The following is a 21,272-nucleotide window of genomic DNA, read 5'->3' on the forward strand; positions in this document are numbered from 1 at the left end:
CCAGGATGCTTTTACGAGTTATGTTCATTCTGTGCCTGTGTCAAAACAAGTTCGTGGTACAATAAGCTGGAAGCACCTGGTCAGAACTGCCTGGTCTATAACCATCACCTGGTCATTAAATACAAGAACGCATGGAGGGTGTCTTCTTTCCTATAACCATAGATCAAGAACTGTTTCCCATCTGTCTACACAGCCTCTGGCCACACTGGATAGTGTTATATTTGCCCATTTCTTATTGAGAAATTTTCAGCATAAAATTTCTTAAAATAATCAAGACATTCCGTATATACATGAATACCTTAAAATATATGTACAATCCACAACAATCCGTTGTCCATTTCATTAGCATATAATTGATACGAATACCTCAAATGTATGCACAAACCACAACAAACCGTTGTCAATTAGACTATAGTTAATATGCATAAATATATAAATTCACAAAATATAACAGTGAGTGAGTGAGTGAGTTTGGTTTTACGCCGTTTTAGCAATATTCCAGCAATATCACGGCAGAGGACTCACAAAATGGGCTTCCCACATTATACCCATGTCGGGAATTGAACCCGGGTCTTCGGCGTGACGAGCGAACGCTTTAACCACTAAGCTACCCCACAGCCCCACAAAATATAACATGTTCTGAAACAGGGTGCAGTTCATCTTTGCACACCAAGAACCGAAGTGCAAAACAGCTGCAAAATGTTAGATCGTCTTTCATGCGTTGTGTATATTTCTTTCTTTTTTCCACTGTAAACTTGTAAAGTTCTGTAGTATGGCGCTCTGACCGTATGTGACGACAACAGTTCATGGATCGGCTTGGTAGTTCTCTGATGTCAGTACTCGTGGGTTATCCAGCGTCGGGTAGATGCTCTGTATGGCGGGAGTTTGTCGAACTGCTTCTGCTGAGTCCCTTTGTGTCAAGAGTGGCGCAGAGGGTAGGTTTCCTCTGTCGGCGCGACCTGTGCTCCCAGTGTCAATTGGCGCCATCTTAAACTCGGTTGTAGTCAAGACATTCCTCCTACTCATTCCTCGCTTGGCTAGCCAGGGTCTAATGAATCATACATACAGGAAAATCCCCACAAGAATTCCCATTTCAGTAAGGTTACTCCCAAGAAAGATTTCCAATCTGACGTCTCCTCATCTGGTACCATGGCATGTAAATCATTAAGCTGATCAATAAGATGATTCATGGGAATATTCTCGATACTCGTGAGTTCATCAGGTAACCTAGTCAAGTTCAGTTTTATGGCAATTTTCATGAAAGGTTTCCAGAGCAACATGTTTGAAATATTCGGGCTATGGACTAACTGTAGAAAATTATCTTCCATTTCATACTGACTTTCATTATGATAATAAGGGAGTAAGGTCAAATGATCATTAGATGCTGAACATGAAGCGTTCAGTTTAACTATTGCCAATGGAGGTAAGACCACTATGGTGTATGAAAACTTGTTATCCGTATCACATACCACTACAATATCCAACCTCTTATTTGTTGTCAATACCCAGCATCCCGCAGTAAGGTATTCTGCCCTAGGCAATATAGCATTTGGTTGGACTTCTGTGTGACATGTCTGTCGGACCTTTGTCTCATCTTTCATAAACAGAGCAATTACACATAGTTGGCTAAGATTGATTACTAATATCCTATCATCAAATAGGACGGTGGTACACAGTAAAGTCTTATAGAAGCCCCATCAATTGTCTTCTGGATTATTGGCTAACCAGAATCTAATAGGTAGGTGGATTTTTATGTCATTAAATAGTCAATAACTGACTTGGTGTTATGTTGCTGGGTGACAAATGACCCAAAGCCAACATATTCATTTGCAGCTGGAGGTGATCTAAATATGACAAAAAGGTTTGTTCCATGCTTCGAATATTTTCGATTACTAATTCAACTTGCAAATAGGTCTTTGTACTGGAAACATTAGCAATTACTTGTCCCACTATATCCAGACGGTTAATGACTTCATTAATGGCATGTCGATTCTCCGATACTTGAATTCTTGTCGTATTAATAATAGAGAGCCCTTCTTGAATGATATGTGCCATACCTGCTTGATTCTCTGCAAGCCTACGTACATTTCACCTAATAGCGCTTAAGTCAGCGTCAGACACAGTGCCAAATAAGAAGTTCAAGGCACTTCCAACAAAGGGCAATAGCGAACGCTTGGGTCGTGTGCGAAACCTTCCATATTCGAAAAAATTGTCTGCTAGGCTATTTAAGGTTGTATTCAGTCTTGTAATTTCTTCGTCTAATTTGATATACATGCTTAAGATGTCTGTTGATTTATCGGAGTGGTAGTGGCTCAAGAACTGTCTAACCATCATCACGACTTGATCAATATTATACCTACACTTCCCAATAAACTGACTATATGGGTCTAAATCAATAACGAAGGTTACTAGCCATTTCGACCTACTCTGAAACATAAGAGTAAATAATCATATACACTGGTTCTACTCCCAAACCCTATAACATTTATAATAAACCAGCCATATAATGAGCAACTGTTTCACCTTTTTACTTTTGTTGGAATGTGCGTTTTCAGTAGAGGCCCTAGTTCGTTTTAGTTCAGTCGATTCTATCCACATGTTTTCTTTGTCGCTATCCTCAACGGAGCTTTGGGATTCTACTTGCTTGTCACCCTTTCCATAAGTTTCGGCTGCCTCCAGGTCATTATCCTGATCCGTCTCAGAGGACCAGTTCCTGGTTCTTAGTCTCTTTTGTAAATCCGCCACTGGTATGTAATCTTCTTCCAAGTCTGATCTCTCATTGCGGATTCGTTTAGTCATCTGAAATATGGGGTCAGCGTTTTCTGGACATGAGTCTCTAGGCCTTCCTCCTGGGCCTGTCCGTTGTGTCCTTCCGAATTTCCCAGTCATCTAGTTTTGCTATTCGCGAATGTTTGGCATGTGCTTTTGTCACAGTGCCGTCTAGCTGGCTGGATTGTGAAAGTGACGTGGGATGTCTGCTCGATGACTCTGTAGAAAGGCTTTCATTTGGATTGTAATTTGCTCTTCCGCTGGTGATGTTTATAGTAAACAGGATCACCAACCTTAATCTCATTTGGCTTGCTGGTCCTGTCAGCATACTTGGGTTGTCTTTTCTTTGCCCTCCTCACATGCCTGTGTACTAACACAAATGACTTGTAATGTTGTTGTAAGGCAATCTTACGCTCCCCTTCCCCATGATACTTCTTCCTTGGTTTTAGAAGAGTGTCTAATGGTAGTACTACATCTCTGTTGTACAAGAGGAAGAAAGGCGAGAACTTGGATTACTCACAGATGTTGAACCAAATCGCTGCTAATGTCTGGTTCAGATGTAAATCCCATGTAGTTATGTTGTCATCAAGTTTCTTCGACAGAATATCGTGTAATGTCCTGTGGAAACGCTCCACCCTAACATTAGCCTGTGGTTGGTAAAAGGAGGTCGTCACATGATGAGTGCCTAATGATGCGAGGGTTTCTCTTACTACACGATTCACATTCTCTGTTCCGTTGTCAGTGACAATCTCTAGTGGGGAGCCGTATCGAGGGAAGATCTCCTCTATTAACAGGTGAGTGATGGTTTGGGCAGTTTTGTCTGGTACAGCAAAAGCCTCAGGCCAACCACTGTAGAGATCTACAAAACCGACAATGTACTTGTTACCTTTTAGAGTAGTTGGGTATGGTCCTGAGAGATCCATGCTTATCTTCGCAAAGGGGTAGGGTGGCACATCAGTTTCCTGGAGCAGAGGTCTTTGCTTGTGTAGAGACCGTGCTTGACAAGTTACACAACTGGAAATGTACTCGTATAAGTCCTTGTACATATTTGGCCAGTAATACTTTGTCTTCAGGACATCAAACGTCTTGTCAATCCCCATATGCCCATTCTCATCATGGTATTGATTGATATGTTGGCCTTTCAATGATACAGGTACATCTGGTGACTGGCTCATCATCAACATCCGTGATGTAGTATAGGAGACCATCCATTACAAGGAATTTCTTGAGGCTATGGCGCCCTCCCTGTCCCTTTTCCAGTGAGGTTTTTATCTTCTGTATCTCTTTATCCTTTGCCTGTTCCGTATTTATATCTAGACTGGGATCCTGTGGCATTGTCTCAGCAGGATCTTCTGGTTCTGGACCTTGGCAACGAGCATACGTCTTGGGATCAAACTTCGATGACATAAACACATTCATCTCCAGACTGTTGTCATTCGCGGCATGCTCACTTTCTTCGTTTTCCTGCTCGAGGTGTATTTCCATCAGATGGGACTCTGGACAGTATATCTGCACAGGTATTTTCTGTGCCTGCAATGTACTGCACCTGGCAGTTATAGCCTGCTTTTCCCAGGGCCCAGAGTTGTACCTTCTTATTTTGCATTGGGGACTCCAATAGGTACTTTTATGGTTTATGATCAGTTTTGATCACAAACTCTGCATTATGCAAGTAATGGTCAAGCTTCTGTAGGAAAATATGTATTGCACTAGGTTTGTCTCAGGCACATTCTCTAGCCTTCCTACTGTGCACCCTCTCCTTAACCTAAACGTTTTGTTTGTAGTGTTCACAATCATGATTGGTACGTTCCTATCTTTATTCATCCACGCTAATGAGTTAGTGATCATTAGTCCGGGTTCACTTGACAAGTAGCCAGTACCTATAGCTGGCACTTGGTAGAGAGTAGTGTCAGAAAAATATGGCCCTTGCTTAACTTTTGCCTTGCATAGGCTTCTACTTTGAGGCTTTACTATGGTGTCCCCAGCCAGGCGAATAATGAAGGCAATGTGCAGGTCTTCTTCCAAAGCTACCAAGGTCGTAGTAGAGCCTGACATCATTTTGTTTCAGCCAATCCCTCGCCAAAATGATGTTCCTATTCATGTTGCTTACAACATAAAATTGATGACTTAACGTCACACCTCTCATCTTAAATGTTATGTTTACAAAACCATCTACTTCTAAGTCATTCCCATTGACAGATTGCAGTGAAACCTTTTTCTTACCTAATTCATAGAGCCCTTTTAGCTTATGAAAAACCCTTCTATGGATAATGGAAACTTCAGCTCCAGAATCAATTAAACACCTGTATTGTTGTTTTCCTATCCTAATTGTACATGAACTCGGGCTACCAGCTAAATTTATACTATCTATTGTCCCCTCCTCCTCCTTCCCAGCGGTTTCATTATGAGAAGGAGTCTTTAAACTTTTGTTATGTTGCCCCCTGTGTGTTCCATAGTTCACCCCATAATTCCTGGCTCTGTTTGGACAGTCTCTTTTGAAATGACCTGGTTGATTGCACACCCAACACAGCATAGCCAGCGGTCTATCGGGAGTCCCTCCCCTATCATTTGTCACTGCGTTGACGCTGGGCCTATTACTTGACCTAGTCCTTTCGTCTAACCTGCAGTCCCTTGCTCTGTCACCTGTTCGATTGCCTTTAAAGCATTTAGCCTTAGGACGATAATGATCGACCTCCATAGGCTCTTCCATACGTTGGTGGTCCATTGACCTACTTCCCTTTTCTAGTCCCAGGTTAAATCTAGCACGTAAGTTCTGTTCATGCGTTGCGCATGTCACGGCCGTGGCTAGGTTTGGTGGGTTTTCCCTCATCACTTTCATTTTTAAGTAATCATAGGCCAAACCATCCATAAAAAATCCAACTAATTGGTGCTCTATCGCGGCAGCATTCCCTTCCCTGCCTAAACCTGTATATGCCTCTTCGGCAAGATTCAGCAGCCGTTTTGCGAACAGCTGCACGATTTCACCACATTTCTGTTTTACGGCCCTCAACAACATGAACGCACTTTGTGGGTCCGTTATTTCATCAAATCTCCTCGTTAATTCATGCTTTAATTCCTGCCATGTTGCTTGATCATGACCTTGTAGATATCTATGGATAAAATCGGTAACTGCCCCTGAACTTGACTGATAGGCCACCAGTTTTATTCTTTCCTGATCTGCATTTGTTAGTACCGCGTATTTTTCTATGCTTTTCAGCCATTCCTTAAATTTCGTAGGTTCCCCCTCAAAAGTTTTAATAACCTGCGCTATTCCCTGCGCTCCTAAAGTTGTCGACAGATTAGCTAACAGCCCCGTTATTTGTCCTGCTATCCCTGGCCAGCCATAACGAAAAATGAAACAGGAAATCTGAGCTACTTACCAAAGTTGGTCAGAGCGTCAGTCTTCACTTGTTTTAGGCTGTTCCTTGGTTTTGAGAGGGATCTGGGTCACGGCACCAAAGAAGAACCCCAACGTGCTCTATATGTAGCACAACAGACAAAAACGGTCTCTGGTTTCTGGAGCTTTAATAATAAGTACTCTTTTATACGCTGGTACTACGAACACTTAACAAGGGCGTGACTGTGAGAGGGGCTTTGGGCTGTTTCAGGCGTGACCAAGTGTGACTAGAGCTCGTCCCAGTGTGCTGGCCTTCTGAGCGATGACTTGACTGTTAGCTGTTGGCCGTTGGCTCGTGTTCTTATGCGTCGTCAAAACAAGTTCGTGGTACAATAAGCTGGAAGCACCTGATCAGAACTGCCTGGTCTATAACCATCACCTGGTCATAAATTACAAGAACGCATGGAGGGAGTCTTCTTTCCTTTTTCCATGGATCAAGAACTGTTTTCCTCTGATGTTCACAATAAGCCCCCCAGTCTACACAGCCTCTTGCCACACTGGATACTGTTACATATTTTTAGATGACTAATTAAGACTTCTTCAACTGACGAACAGCTCACGCGAACTGATGATACAACGCATGCGTGCATCTGACGGAATTGTTGTTAGTTGATGTCTGAGTTAGACTATGACCTCACCATGCTATTTGTAGGTGTCTGAGTTAGACTATGACCTAACCATGTTATTTATGGATGTCTGCGTTAGACTATGACCTCACCATGCTGTTTATGGATGTCTGAGTTAGACTATGACCTCACCATGCTGTTTGTGGATGTCTGAGTTAGACTATGACCTCACCATGCTGTTTATGGATGTCTGAGTTAGACTATGACCTCACCATGTTGTTTGTGGGTGTCTGAGTTAGACAATGACCTCACCATGCTGTTAATGGATGTCTGAGTTAGATTGTGACCTCACCATGCTGTTTATGGATGTCTGAGTTAGACTGTGACCTCACCATGCTGTTTATGGATGTCTGAGTTAGATTGTGACCTCACCATGCTGTTTATGGATGTCTGAGTTAGACTATGACCCCGCCATGTTGTTTGTGGGTGTCTGAGTTAGACAATGACCTCACCATGCTGTTAAGTGATGTCTGAGTTAGATTGTGACCTCACCATGCTGTTTATGGATGTCTGAGTTAGACTGTGACCTCACCATGCTGTTTATGGATGTCTGAGTTAGATTGTGACCTCACCATGCTGTTTATGGATGTCTGCGTTAGATTGTGACCCCGCCATGTTGTTTATGGATGTCTGAGTTAGACTATGACCTCACCATGCAGTTTATGGATGTCTGAGTTAGACTATGACCTCACCATGCTATTTGTGGGTGTCTGCGTTAGACTATGACCCCGCCATGTTGTTTATGGATGTCTGAGTTAGACTATGACCTCACCATGCTATTTGTGGGTGTCTGCGTTAGACTATGACCCCGCCATGTTGTTTATGGATGTATGAGTTAGACTATGACCTCACCATGCTGTTTGTGGGTGTCTGCGTTAGACCATCACCTCACCATGCTCTTTGTGGGTGTCTGCGTTAGACTATGACCCCGCCATGTTGTTTGTTGTTTATTTTTGTTTAATAAATGGCAATTGTTTGAAACGTTGATATATATCGTAATAGAGACTCAGACTTCAAAGGGGGTCGGTTCTGAGCAGTGTACAGGACCACCTGATTTGGTTTGTTTGTTTGTTTGTTGTTTAACGCCGCACTTAGCAATATTCAAGCTGTATGACGGCGGTCTGTAAATAATCGAGTCTGGACCAGACAATCCAGTGATTGACATCATAAGCATCGATCCACGCAAATGGGACACGATGACATGCATCAGCCATGTCAGCCAGCCTGTCCACCCGATCCCGTTAATCGTCTCTTACAACAAGCATAGTCGCCTTTTACGGCAAGCATGGGTTGCTGAAGACCTATTCTACCCCGGATCTTCACGGGTCTTTAAATAGGTCTATACAAGTGCATGTATATATGTAAAAGGCAAATAGGTTAAATAGAGGGTAAGCAGTTATTCTAGCACGAATGTACCAATAACATCGACACAAATACGCATAAAGGGTAGAAAAATAAGCAATATGTACTAGTTTATTGTGTTTATCCTCGTGTAACAAACCACCAGATATTCCTCAACCAATATCTATCACCTGTTTACTTTGCCAAGACATGCTATGGTTCAAACCGATTTCCACCGATCACCGACATATATAAATGCAATAATGACAATCAGAGTATGTACATCCCACGTCGTTTACTCGCTGACTTGGTTGATGCACGTCATCGATCGAGGTTCATCATATCAGTCACTGGATTGTCTGGTCCAGATTCGATTATTTACAGACCGCCGTCATATAGCTGGAATATTGCTGAGTGCGGCGTAAAATAACCAACCAACCAACCAAAGTCGTTTACAAATATCGACAGTTACGAATTACATATCAATATTCAGACAATTTGACATTAAATTAACAACGTTTATATACCAGTATCCGCTGGTCGTGTGTTCGATCATGATCCTTGGACTATACCCTACTCAACGTCTGACTTAAGGGTATCCTCTATCATATGTATGACCCGCCGTGATATTAATTAAAGTACTCTTAAAAAGAGCGTTTAACTCCATACCAATCACGCCACTGAAAGAAACAAAGTAGATTCCAAACCAAAGGCGAAAAAAAATGACAAGACACAATACATTTGTAATATTATGATAATGCCTTCAGGTGCATACAAACGGGTGAGCATGTCCTGCCCTACTGGAGTCTCCCGTTTTGACTAAAGGACAACAAGGTATACCTACATAAACACTGCTGGAGTCTTCCGTTGTGACAGAAGGCCAACACCGTTAAACCAACAGCAACACTTCTGAAGTCTCCCGTTGTGACTAAAGGACAACAAGGTATACCTACATAAACACTGCTGGAGTCTCTCGTTGTGACTAAAGGACAAGAAGGTACACGTATAGCAACACTGCTGGAATCACCCGTTTTGACTGGAGCAAACAAGGTAAATAAACCTACAGCAACACTGCTAGAGTCTCCCGTTGTGACTGGAGCCAACACGGTAAATGTACAGCAACACTGCTGTAGTCTCTCGTTGTGACTGGAGCCAACACGGTACATATACAGCAACACTGCTGTAATCTCCCGTTGTGACTGGAGCCAACACGGTACATGTACAGCAACACTGCTGGAGTCTGCTGTTGTGACTGAAGGCCAACACCGTTAACCAACAGCAACATTTCTGGAGTCTCCCGTTATGACTGAAGGCCAACACCGTTAAACCAACAGCAAAACTGCTGGAGTTTCCCGTTATGACTGAAGGCCAACACCGTTAAACCAACAGCAAAACTGCTGGAGTCTCCCGTTATGACTGAAGGCCAACACCGTTAAACCAACAGCAAAACTGCTGGAGTCTCCCGTTATGACTGAAGGCCAACACCGTTAAACCAACAGCAAAACTGCTGGAGTCTCCCGGTGTGACTGAAGGCCAACACCGTTAAACCAACAGCAAAACTGCTGGAGTCTCCCGGTGTGACTGAAGGCCAACACCGTTAAACCAACAGCAAAACTGCTGGAGTCTCCCGTTATGACTGAAGGCCAACACCGTTAAACCAACAGCAAAACTGCTGGAGTCTCCCGTTATGACTGAAGGCCAACACCGTTAAACCAACAGCAAAACTGCTGGAGTCTCCCGGTGTGACTGAAGGCCAACACCGTTAAACCAACAGCAAAACTGCTGGAGTCTCCCGGTGTGACTGAAGGCCAACACCGTTAAACCAACAGCAAAACTGCTGGAGTGTCCCGTTATGACTGAAGGCCAACACCGTTAAACCAACAGCAAAACTGCTGGAGTCTCCCGTTATGACTGAAGGCCAACACCGTTAAACCAACAGCAAAACTGCTGGAGTCTCCCGTTATGACTGAAGGCCAACACCGTTAAACCAACAGCAAAACTGCTGGAGTCTCCCGTTATGACTGAAGGCCAACACCGTTAAACCAACAGCAAAACTGCTGGAGTCTCCCGGTGTGACTGAAGGCCAACACCGTTAAACCAACAGCAAAACTGCTGGAGTCTCCCGTTATGACTGAAGGCCAACACCGTTAAACCAACAGCAAAACTGCTGGAGTCTCCCGGTGTGACCGAGGGCTAACAAGGTAAACCAACAGCAAAACTGCTGGAATCATCCGCTCTGACTTTAGGTACACCAACAGAAACATTATGAACCCCTTTACTATCTGTATTCCAGCTAGAAACGTGTTCGTATTATACGTACAAACACAGCCAACCCAATTCCCACCTTTTTCCGGAAGAAACATGAAATTGTTTTTCCTTACTAAACTGAGACGACAGCCCACCCAAACAATATCTATCTTCATCTTTGATTCCTTATGTTGCCTAATGCAGAACAAGGTACTAGTCCGATGCCTCAGCACTTCCAGCTTGATGCCATCACTTCCGCATTTAGGAAAACACATGACCAACGCAGTACAATTTGAAACAATTTGCCGGTACCACCTTAATGTCAGTGTTGAAAGCACTTCCAGTTTGAGACATCATCATTCGAGTTGCGGTTTGGAAGAACATAAGCCACATGCAGTACAACTTGAAACTGAAAGTGCCATGATTTTAGTTACCCGAATAAGAAAGTTATAAGCACTTCCAGATTGATGAACTTGACATTCAATGTCAATGTGGAGCTGCCAGAAGATTAAAAATGAAATCAATTTGTGGCGAATAGTACAGTTACTGAAGCATTCTGCCCTAGAGACCAATGTGTCTTCAGTTTCAATGAATTTCAGTTATAGATACTCAAAGTGTAAACAAACATTTTTGTCAGTTCATTCATGCTGAGTGTCCTTCAACTTCAATGTCATCCAAAACATTATTTGAGGCAAATTAGGTTGTATCACTAATACGAAGTACAGATACGATTCTGACAATACCCTCTAAAAGAAACTATTTACTAGACATTTCATGAGTGAAAAACCTTAAACATGGATATGACATTTGACAAGTATCTAGTTGGTTATAATCTTTCATAACTGATTTGAAAATGCTTTGGGTTTCCTTATCATGCTTCAATTTCCTAAAATTTGAGCCATGTTCCATAATACAACCTCCGGTGATCTTGACGTTTACGTGGACGTCAGGAAAAAGTATCTATCGTAAAATTCCAATCTTAAATACTCAAATGAACAAGCTGTTTTGACGACTAGTATATCCCGAGTGACCTTGATGAAGCACTGTGTCCATGTACCAATGACACACTTGTCTACAGCGGCACAGCTCACATTCGCCATTACAGTGCTCAACGTCTACGACCAGAATAACTTTGACTTTTCTTCTATATTAAGCCTACATACTGTGATATAACTGTAATACGGAAAGTGGAGTTAAAACGTCATCATTGAATCTCTTGGAAACCCATAACCATTTGAACAAAAGAATTCCAGAGCAATGAATATTTCGTTTCCGACTCATGGCTTTGTTTGGAGACAACCGTGTTGACACTCGTTTGAGAAATCCATCACATCGCAGAAGCTGACGTCACATGTAACGTAGACAAAGTCGTTGGTGTGAGGAATCTCGAACATGTCGAAATAGAAGCGGGTGACCTTGTCGGCAGATCCCAGGATGTGCACAAAATGATTCGACTCGCATCTAAAACAGGCAATGGTGAGATTCGTGAAGTCACAATGCGAGAGGGTGAAATGGGGTTTAACGTCGCATTCAAGATTGTTTCACTTGTACTAATGCGGACTAATGCAAGCTTTAAAGTGCTAGCCAAGTGAGATTCCACACGGATGCCCCACTCATCCACAGTGCTATGTGGCAGTGGATATAGTAAGTCTATGTCTGATAATTGTTTGTGGCAGCAGATTAAAAAATCGAAAATTGTTGGTGTTTCTACATTTATTGAGACAACCAGAGTATTGAGAATAATCAGCCTTTGTGTATCGACACTAGGATAGACTACGCTCTGCAAGATGTTTCGTGAGGAAACAGTTTCTGGAAGGCCACTGTATCCATATAAGAGCAGGACGAGACAGATTCAAGATCTTCTACGATCTGACTTGCGACTTATCTACTTACCCAGTGGGGTACCTATCTGAAAACACCTACGCCAAACACTGATTCAATACATCCGTCTGTGACAACGTGTGGCCATTATGTTATAGGACCTGTTAACTATTGTTGCTGCCACACATATCACCCATTATATTGCCTTTTATGCATAAACTGTAAACCTCATCCTGACCGACCTTCAGCTCACCAGCTTGTGTTTCAATATAAATTTTTGTTTGACCATTTAGCTTGTGTGGTTATTTACAAATTAAACAGTGGTGATTTTGACAATTTGGGGCATATCATTTTATTGTAAGAGTGAGGAGACTTCTGAAGGCAATTGAAGTTTCCATAGAAAATATGAAATGATCGCAGGACAAAATGAAAGTCCATTATGACAAAAAAAAAAGTACAGATAGAAATTACAATCGTGTCGATGAGGTTTTTGTGGTGTTACCCATACACGCTCGACCTCTAAGGGCCAGATTACAATCTGCTGTCACAAACAGTCATCAGAAATAATCTTTTACACATAGTGAGTTGGGTTTAACGCCGCTTTTAACAGTATTCCAGTTATATATCAGCGTATCAGCTAAATGTGGGAGGAAAGCCCCAAATGATGCAGGTCTCAGACGTTTACCACTTCGGTGAAACCCACGAGCACGGGTATGGTGCTGACAAACCTAGAAACATAATCGGGGCCAACCGGGATTCGATCCCACAATCATAGGTTCCTGGTGTGCTCAAGGGACACAACTCTGCACAGCAAATCGCGGCGCCTTAGACAGGACCACCCGTTGCTCCCTTTTACACAAAACACTATGGACATTATACATTGCTTAAGGTCATCTACGGGCAAGTACGTGATCAATGTTAAAATCAAAAGGATATCTACATATCTACTGCAGGTATACAAATGAATATTTATTGAAAGGTGAAGACCTTCCATTTTGTATCCCTTGTGATGAGAGAATCACAGTCAAGCATATCCTGCTTGACTGTATTGATTTTGCCATTACAAGGCATAAATATTTCAAATCGTCATCTATTAAGGATCTTTCTAACAGTATCAATTCTCGTTTAATCATTGTTTTTTTTTAAGGAAATAGAATTGTTTGCAAAATTTTGATTGTGTCTTGAAAGATATAAATGTTTTATGATTGGTAGATTAAATTAGAGATTGTTAGAGGCTGTATCCTCGAGGGGTGGTTAAAGTACTGTAATATTATTGTCCTCGTGAGAGGGTATGTCACTTCTTTCAAGGTAAATTTAGAACTACCATGTTTTTAATCGTAGAATATGTGTCATTTTAAGATGTTAGGCTAACTCTGCCAATAATCGCCAACACCTGAGGGGATGATGTAAATCCTGCTGGGGTCCATGCAGGTAGCAAAGGTACTCTAAGTCCCCATGGTCCCCAGTATGGTGATCTCCTTTCAGTGGCTGGCGATCTATAGCCGTTTTTTTATCATGTTATTGTTAGGTATAAGTGTTATCAATTTTATGATTCCAGGCTAGTTTTAAAAAAAAATTCTAGTATTTTTAATGTCCTTGGTTTTTATACAAGTTTAATTATATTTATTAGATTTAACCCTTGATACTCACGATATGGCTGATATATTGCCGATGTGACTTAAAATGTCAACTCACTCACTCATACTTAGGGACCGATATTCTGGGGATGGGTTAGTGTGTGTGGCATGTTGGTGGTGGGGAGTCGATCCCTTATTACATCAATGCTATCACGGCGTGTCGGCTTAATGTGGGAGGAAAGCCCGAAATGATTCAGGTCTCAGGCGTTTACCACTTCGGTGAAATCCACGAGTGTATGGTGCTGACAAACATAATTGGGGCGAACCGGGATAATAAGGTGGGGCAGTTGATCCCTTAATACGTCAATGCTAACTTGTCCATGAGAAGAAGGTCTTTTCTCACCTGTCTTGGATAAGAGAAACCATGGTGGAGATATCTCTCTTGTTGTCAGGGCTAACGTGACAGTTGTCGACCAGCAGTTTAACACTTGCAGTACCTTTAGTTTGTACTTGAACGTAAACACGGGCCCCCACGTTTACAGTCAGGCGGTCCCCTGTCATCTGATTGGTGAAACTGCTATCTGTGAATAATCTGATCTCCGCTTGCTGACCGCTGACCTTGCTTGAAGACTGAACGTGGATGGCATTGCTGACGTCAACTGGGGAGATGGTTACGAAGTCCACCTCGTGTCGAGGACGAAGACACTGGATATCGTAGCGCCACAGGACTCCGTCAGCGAGGTGTGTTAGAGGATCGATGTGGTACTCAACAAGATAGTTCGTGAAAATGTAATCGGTGTCATTTTCCTGTGACAAAAATACCGAACAACTTTAATCCAGGAATATGGGTGACACAAACTGTGTCCTCCAAGAATCAATAGGTGATGCTATTGTCTATAATAGATATAGACTGATGTATAGTGTTTTCTGATCAATTAGTTTTTTCTGTAAATTGTAAAGACTAAATTCAAAAAAGGGTGTATACTATTCCCCACATGAACACCCGTAACACACCTGTACCATTGATTTAAAAAAATGACACAATGAATAATATACCTCCATTGTAATCATTTCAAGTAATAAATAAACAAAACTACCAGTATATTACCCCCCAAACACAAAGAGACACACGACACTACCCCACACAAAACATTCACAACATACCCGTATATTTCCTTTTAAAAATTAATTATTTAATATATAGCATTGTGTTCATAGTCATCGTATGATAAGAGGCATCAAATTACATGGTAAATATGAGAAAATATTAACGGCGTGTAACATTACAGTAACATCATATTCCGATGTACGTTTTATGTACTGCTGCCTGGTTTTCTCCATTCAACTCCACTTCTTAGTAAAAGAAATCATGGTTCACTTTCTTCTTGCAAGGAACAAACCGACATTGTAAATGTCTTTCAGTATATTTCTATATGATTTAAAACGTGGTTATATTCCTTTAATATGTGTAAATGCGTCTTTTTGCTTATATCAATAAGTGATTAATCAAGCAGTTGTTTCTACCTCCAAAATAGATATGTTGTTTTGTAATAATAACATGTCCGAAAATAACATTTAAAAAAACAGTAAAAGAACATAAGTTGCTGTCAATCAAGTTCAACTTTAACACTCCTTTTTTAGTGAATATAATTTTGTGTAGGAATTTGAAAGAAATTCTAATAAAATTGTATCTATTGTCGATTTTCTATATTGTAAAAATGCATATTTCCAATAAACTTGATTGTTAAATTCTCGTTCCTACTTCTAACAAATTTCTGGAAGATTAGATGATGAAACAAGGTTATCATGAAATATCCTTGAACCTTTGCTTGTCTTTAAGTAAATCATACCATGGAGGAGAAAAGTTTAACTGCATTGTGTTCAGAATTTTAGCATCCTGCACAATGTGTTTCCATGGCCTAGTGATGTTTAAGAGCAAACGGTTCTTGTCCAGTAAAGTTCCTTGAATGCAACACGTTACTTTTAGCTTAGGAAATGGAATAAAGCCTTTCGAGTCACATTAATCTTTTTCATGGCAAATACCCCTTGTATACCAATTACTAATAATAAAATCCGGAAAGTTACATTGATGATTGTACCACAAAGTTTCCATTAAACTGTCATTAAGGTCGTTAGGTTTATTACGTAGGTTTTTATTAATGTGTTCAAATCGTCTAATGTGTCTTTCCAAAATGGGTTGGTGATATGGAATTTTTTTTAATATTAACGTCCAAACGGAAAATATATTTTAAGAGAAAGCCAAAAAGATGGTAAAAAGAAGGTATATTCTTTTTATTTTGTTTTTCTTTCGTTTTCTTATAAAGCTAAAGTTTTCATTACAGTTATTTTCCCTATTAATGCCACTGCTTACTGCTTCATTGGAGACGTTGCTGGGCCGTCTAGAAATAGTTCGGTGTCCTCTGCATATTGACCTATTCCGTGCTCACTTTCTCCAGGAACTCTACCTTTTATATTTGTAATATTTCTTATCATTATCCCAAGTATTTCTGCAACAAAATGAAACAAATCTGGGGAAATCGGATCCCCTTGTCTACATCCTCTCTCGTCGAAAAGTGATGACAAGTGGCCGTTTTGTATGACACAAGAGGTATAGTTTGAGATACCTGTATATTAATCCCACACAAACATCCACATCATACCTGTAAAGTACTCCTCACACAAACATCCACATCACACATGTATATTACTCCCCATGCAAACATCCACATCATACCTGTACATTACTCCCCACACAAACACACACAACATACCTGTATATTACTCCCCACACAAACACCCACAACATAACTGTACATTACTCCCCACACAAACACACACAACATACCTGTATATTACTCCTCACACAAACATCCACATCATACCTGTACATTACTCCCCACACAAACACCCACAACATAACTGTACATTACTCCCCACATAAACACCACATCATACCTGCACATTACTCCCCACACAAACATCCACATCATCCCTGTAAATTACTCCCCACACAAACATCCACATCATACCTGTATATTACTCCAAACACAAACATCCACATAACACCTGTATATTACTCCCCACACAAACACCAACATCATACCTGTATATTACTCCCCACACGAACATCCACATCATACCTCTATATTACAGCCCACACTAACACCCACAATATAGCTCTATAGTACTCCCAAGACTCAAGATATCTGCAAGTTACTCCCCACACAAACATCCACATCATACCTGTATATTTCTCCCCCTAACAAACACTCACAACATAGCTCTATAGTACTCCCAACACTCAAGATACCTGCATATTACACCCCACACGAACATCCACATCATACCTGTACATTACTCCCCACACAAACACCCACATCATACCTGTATATTACTCTACACACAAACATCCACATAATACCTGTACATTACTCCCCACACAAACACCCACAACATAGCTCTATAGTACTCCAAACACCCAAGATACCTGCATGTTACTCCCAACGCTAACACACTCACCTGCATATGCGTATTACAATCAGTGTAGGTGTAGTTGAACACCAGACTATTGCCTCTGGATACACCATGACAGATTTCAGTAGACACATAGATGTTTGAGAACGAGTGTCTGTTAAACTTGTCAACAAATGTGTCCTTGTTCACTTCCACCACCCAGTTGTTCGTCTCGCAGACCAAAGTAAACGCATCCAGTAGATCTAGATGAGATACAAGACAGGTCTTTGTTTGTTAAAGGGGTATTAATTATTAAGAAGATTGTACCCAAATATGTGACAGTTATAATAAAAAAATCGGGGGAAATCGGATCAAGATTTGAAGTAGCAAGAATAATTTAAAATTATATAATCGGATATGCACCTGTAGCAGCCACAACAGAATTTTAGAATAAGTATATCACAAATTGGTTTACATATCTAAAAACAGAATTTGTACTATCATCATATAGTTTATATCTCTTCTTGTTTAATGATATGCGTATTTGAATTTGTGATATCATTTATGACTTTATTCATGAATTCTTAATAAAAAAGTATGTGTTGTCAAGTTATACTTTGTCATATATGGGGTTTTTGTTTGGCGTTTAACACCACATTCAGTAATATTCCATCTATATGACGGCCTGCCTGTAGATAATCGAGTTTGGAACAGAAAATCCAATGAAATACTTGCGCATAAGCTACGAGAAACACTTTTCTATCTGCCATATATGCTATCTACCATATACATCATTCATTTAAACCACTGTGTGAACTTTTGGGCTGTCGTCGTTATTTGTACGCCATTGCTATAAATATTTTATAAAGAAATGAATTGGTTACAGGATGTATTCACTTACTGTTTTCATTAGAGGTACCATCTGATATTGGGACAGCAAAATATCCATAGCCTTCAGCTGACCCGAGTCCATATACCTGGACGGCGAACCTGCACTCAGGTGTAGTATTCAGACGGTTCAGAGAAGCCGGAGCCCGTAATGTTGTAACCGAATACTGATGACCACGAACAGATATGTTCCGCCAGCCACTGTTAATGCTAATTTGATTTGTACAGTTGCTGTCTATTATAATACTCAGGTAGCGGACGAAGGCGCCATTATAACCTTGGACATCTGGAATTGTATATGCATGTCCGTATCTATTGATGGGTGGTACTATCGAAGAGAAAACTGTATAAGTTGCATCAGATCCTGTGATTCTTTGTACAATAATAGGCTGTGAACTTGTTAGGACAACTACAGCATCAGGATTATAGTATGTGACATGTGTCTGTCCAGATTGTAGTGAGAATAAATAACTGCTGCTGCCATCAGTCAGAGTAATGGATGTGTTACTCACTGGCGCAATTATTCGAACCTGATACGAGTCGGTGTGATCAAGTGGAGGAATTACATAATCATTTCCTAGAGAACTTACAGGCGGTACTTGGTCTAATATCTTGTCACCATGGGTTTTAGGATAACCAAGGGTACCCGAGCCGGAAAATACAGCCACCGGACTTGTACTTAGGACACGTGTTCCATGATAATCACAGAGATTGCTTGAATTAGCGTTTGGGAAGGCTCCATCGGGTGCAATGTGAAAGACATCCCGCTTGTTTAACAATACTGAAATGTTGTCTGTATCAGCATATATGTTGTTCTCATAACTGAAGAAACAGTTGGATGAGAAGAGCACTGTCACGGCCGTGTTGTCAGAGGCTGCAGCTATGGACAGAGTGGGGTTAAGAGTCACAGAGGGCACGATGTAGTCAGTGGACAGTGATGACACCGGCCTGACACCAAAAGCTTCTGAATAACCACTTTCTGTCTTGAACAATACATACAGTTGAACAAAACCTGTACAACTAATTTCAACTGCACTTTTCTGTTTGATCCCAGCTGTACTAACGTTGTTTGTTTCGGGTAATATATAACGGGCCCAGCTAATATCAACCAGTATGGTACTTGAACTTGTGCCAGATGTCACGTTGCAGCTAGTGCCATTATGATTGGCCGTCACATATAGATACCCTCTTTCCAGTCCTGTTGCAGGATTAGACTGAACTGGAGTGTAACTCAGCAAAAAGGTTGTTCCTTCAAATTGTCTTGAGCCTAAAACGGAACAAAGTAGTCAGTACGTTACATGAAACAATTATATAATGATGCATTAACGCATACCGATTCCGTTTGAAACCCGATTGCCTTTTATTTATTTTAAAACACGTGTGGTCTCAAATCATATATTTTTATACTTTGTTCAAATTTAATATGCATACGGTTCTAGTTCTACAATCACAGGGGGCACGGGTGGCCCAGTCGTCTAAGGCGCCGAGATTCGGTCTGCAGAGTTGCGTTCCCTGGGCACGTCAGTATGATTGTGGGTTCGAATCCCGGTTTGCCCTGATTGTGTTTCTAGGTTTGTCAGCACCATACTCGTGCTCGTGTGTTTCACCGAAGTGGTAAACGTCTGAGACCTGCATCACTTCGGGCTTTCCTCCCACATTAAGCTGACACGCCGTGATGTGACTGGAATACTGTTAAAAGCGGCGTTAAACACAACTCATTCACTCTGCGATCACACAATACACAATATTCCCTTATTAACCTTTGGATGACCTCGTTAATACATACACGTCAATAAAACATTAAATATTTAAATTTAAGAGTCTAAGTTATTTAATTACGCCTTTGAGGTTAGACCGACTCCGTGGTCTATTGGTAGAGCGTCCGCCTGGACGGGGTTCGAACCCCGACCGCGTCATACCAAAAGTACTTGTTGTTGCCCTGTCTGGCGCTCGGCATTAAAGGGGCTAAAACAAGGACTGGTCGGCTCGGAGTCAGTATACTGTGTCTGAGTAGGGTATTCATGTTAAACTGCGGCATTGTATCTCAGTGAGCTAGCACTATCAATCGGCATCAGTCCGGACTAGTACAAGCAGCCACACAAACACACACACACACACGTAGATGCACGTCGCTATATAAGTGCAATAATCTTGGACGCGACGTTAAACCCCATTTCACCTCACCTCACCTTTGAGGTACAGTAGACACTCACCTGATGTTACCCCAAAAGCCCCAAACGTAAGCAAAAGTGATACCAACATGGCTACGTCCTCTGGCGAGACAGACTTAGTGGCAGCTCTACACCTCCGCACCAAACATTTCTATTTGATTAAAATTCTTATCAGAACACATATGTTATTGTCACATTAGAAAATGAGCATCTAAGCACTTTTTGGTGCAAAGGTTATCACGAAAAGCATCGTCAAGATTTCTATATATACACGTGCTGAAAATTTGTAAATTGTTAACCATAGTTCGGAAAGCTGTAGAAACTCACTTTTAAAGGATCGTGTACCCACTGCTTGGGCTGCAAATACTACCTGCCTTCTTCTCTACAGTGAATTCGCAAACTCTTCATAACCAGTCATTTCTTTTGGCAGAGTGAATGATCGTGGTGTGTATAGTCAGCACGTGAAATATAGCAATAATATGTCGAATTCTTTGCATTCAAAACTGATGTGACCAATAGTATGGTAGATAACGGTTCCTGTGCCCCATGCCCGTGATCTTATCTTCTGACTTCACGATGGATGAAGCAGTATCGGTGAAAAGGTTACCAGACACTTTTCTAATTCACTTCAATATATATATTGATTGATTTTCAAATATATTACCTAGTTGACAATTTGCTTGAGTGAAATTGAGCTCTTCAATGATGCTATTTAATGAGATAGTTCCAACTGGTAATCGTTAAGACATATCCCCTAGTGCAATGTTAATTAGGGCTAAAAACGTACCTAAGTCATTCTCCATTTCAGGGACCAGCCGTTTGATATTCGGGTGTGCGGGCTGGTGTTTTTTATCGAGGTTTAATAACGTTTCAGCTACAGCTATAAAACCAGCAGTCCGAAATACCATTGCCAAAGTAGCAATCAAACCTGGAAGCATGTCTGTCAATCAAAACGTCACAATGGGTGTGACCTTGACCATGGTAA

General features: G+C 41.2%; 1 protein-coding gene and 1 pseudogene across 1 annotated transcript; both read right to left on the minus strand.

Moving 5' to 3' along the window:
• Nucleotides 1-804: 804 nt before the first annotated feature.
• Nucleotides 805-5,605, minus strand: LOC139453831 (uncharacterized; annotated as a pseudogene).
• A 5,818-nt stretch (nucleotides 5,606-11,423) lies between these two features.
• LOC139453832 (uncharacterized) lies at nucleotides 11,424-21,090 on the minus strand. The gene is made up of 5 exons (XM_071235288.1): nucleotides 21,075-21,090; nucleotides 18,130-19,383; nucleotides 17,295-17,491; nucleotides 14,179-14,582; nucleotides 11,424-11,838 (listed from the first exon to the last, which is right to left on the minus strand). The coding sequence occupies exons 1-5, from the start codon at nucleotides 21,088-21,090 to the stop codon at nucleotides 11,655-11,657; spliced, it is 2,055 nt and encodes a 684-aa protein (XP_071091389.1). The 3' UTR covers nucleotides 11,424-11,654.
• Between the last annotated feature and the right edge of the window lie 182 nt (nucleotides 21,091-21,272).

The sequence above is a fragment of the Haliotis cracherodii genome, unplaced genomic scaffold (genome assembly GCF_022045235.1).
Source record: "Haliotis cracherodii isolate W230 unplaced genomic scaffold, xgHalCrac1.p SCAF_10, whole genome shotgun sequence".
Taxonomy (NCBI): Eukaryota; Metazoa; Mollusca; class Gastropoda; order Lepetellida; family Haliotidae; genus Haliotis; species Haliotis cracherodii.

Coding starts and splice junctions, on each gene's coding strand:
- LOC139453832 (XM_071235288.1), bottom strand. Junction 17,492..18,129: donor TGGTACCTCTAATGAAAACA/GTAAGTGAATAC, acceptor TATCTCATCTAG/ATCTACTGGATGCGTTTACT. Junction 11,839..14,178: donor GTTTCTCTTATCCAAGACAG/GTGAGAAAAGAC, acceptor TGCCTGTTTTAG/ATGCGAGTCGAATCATTTTG.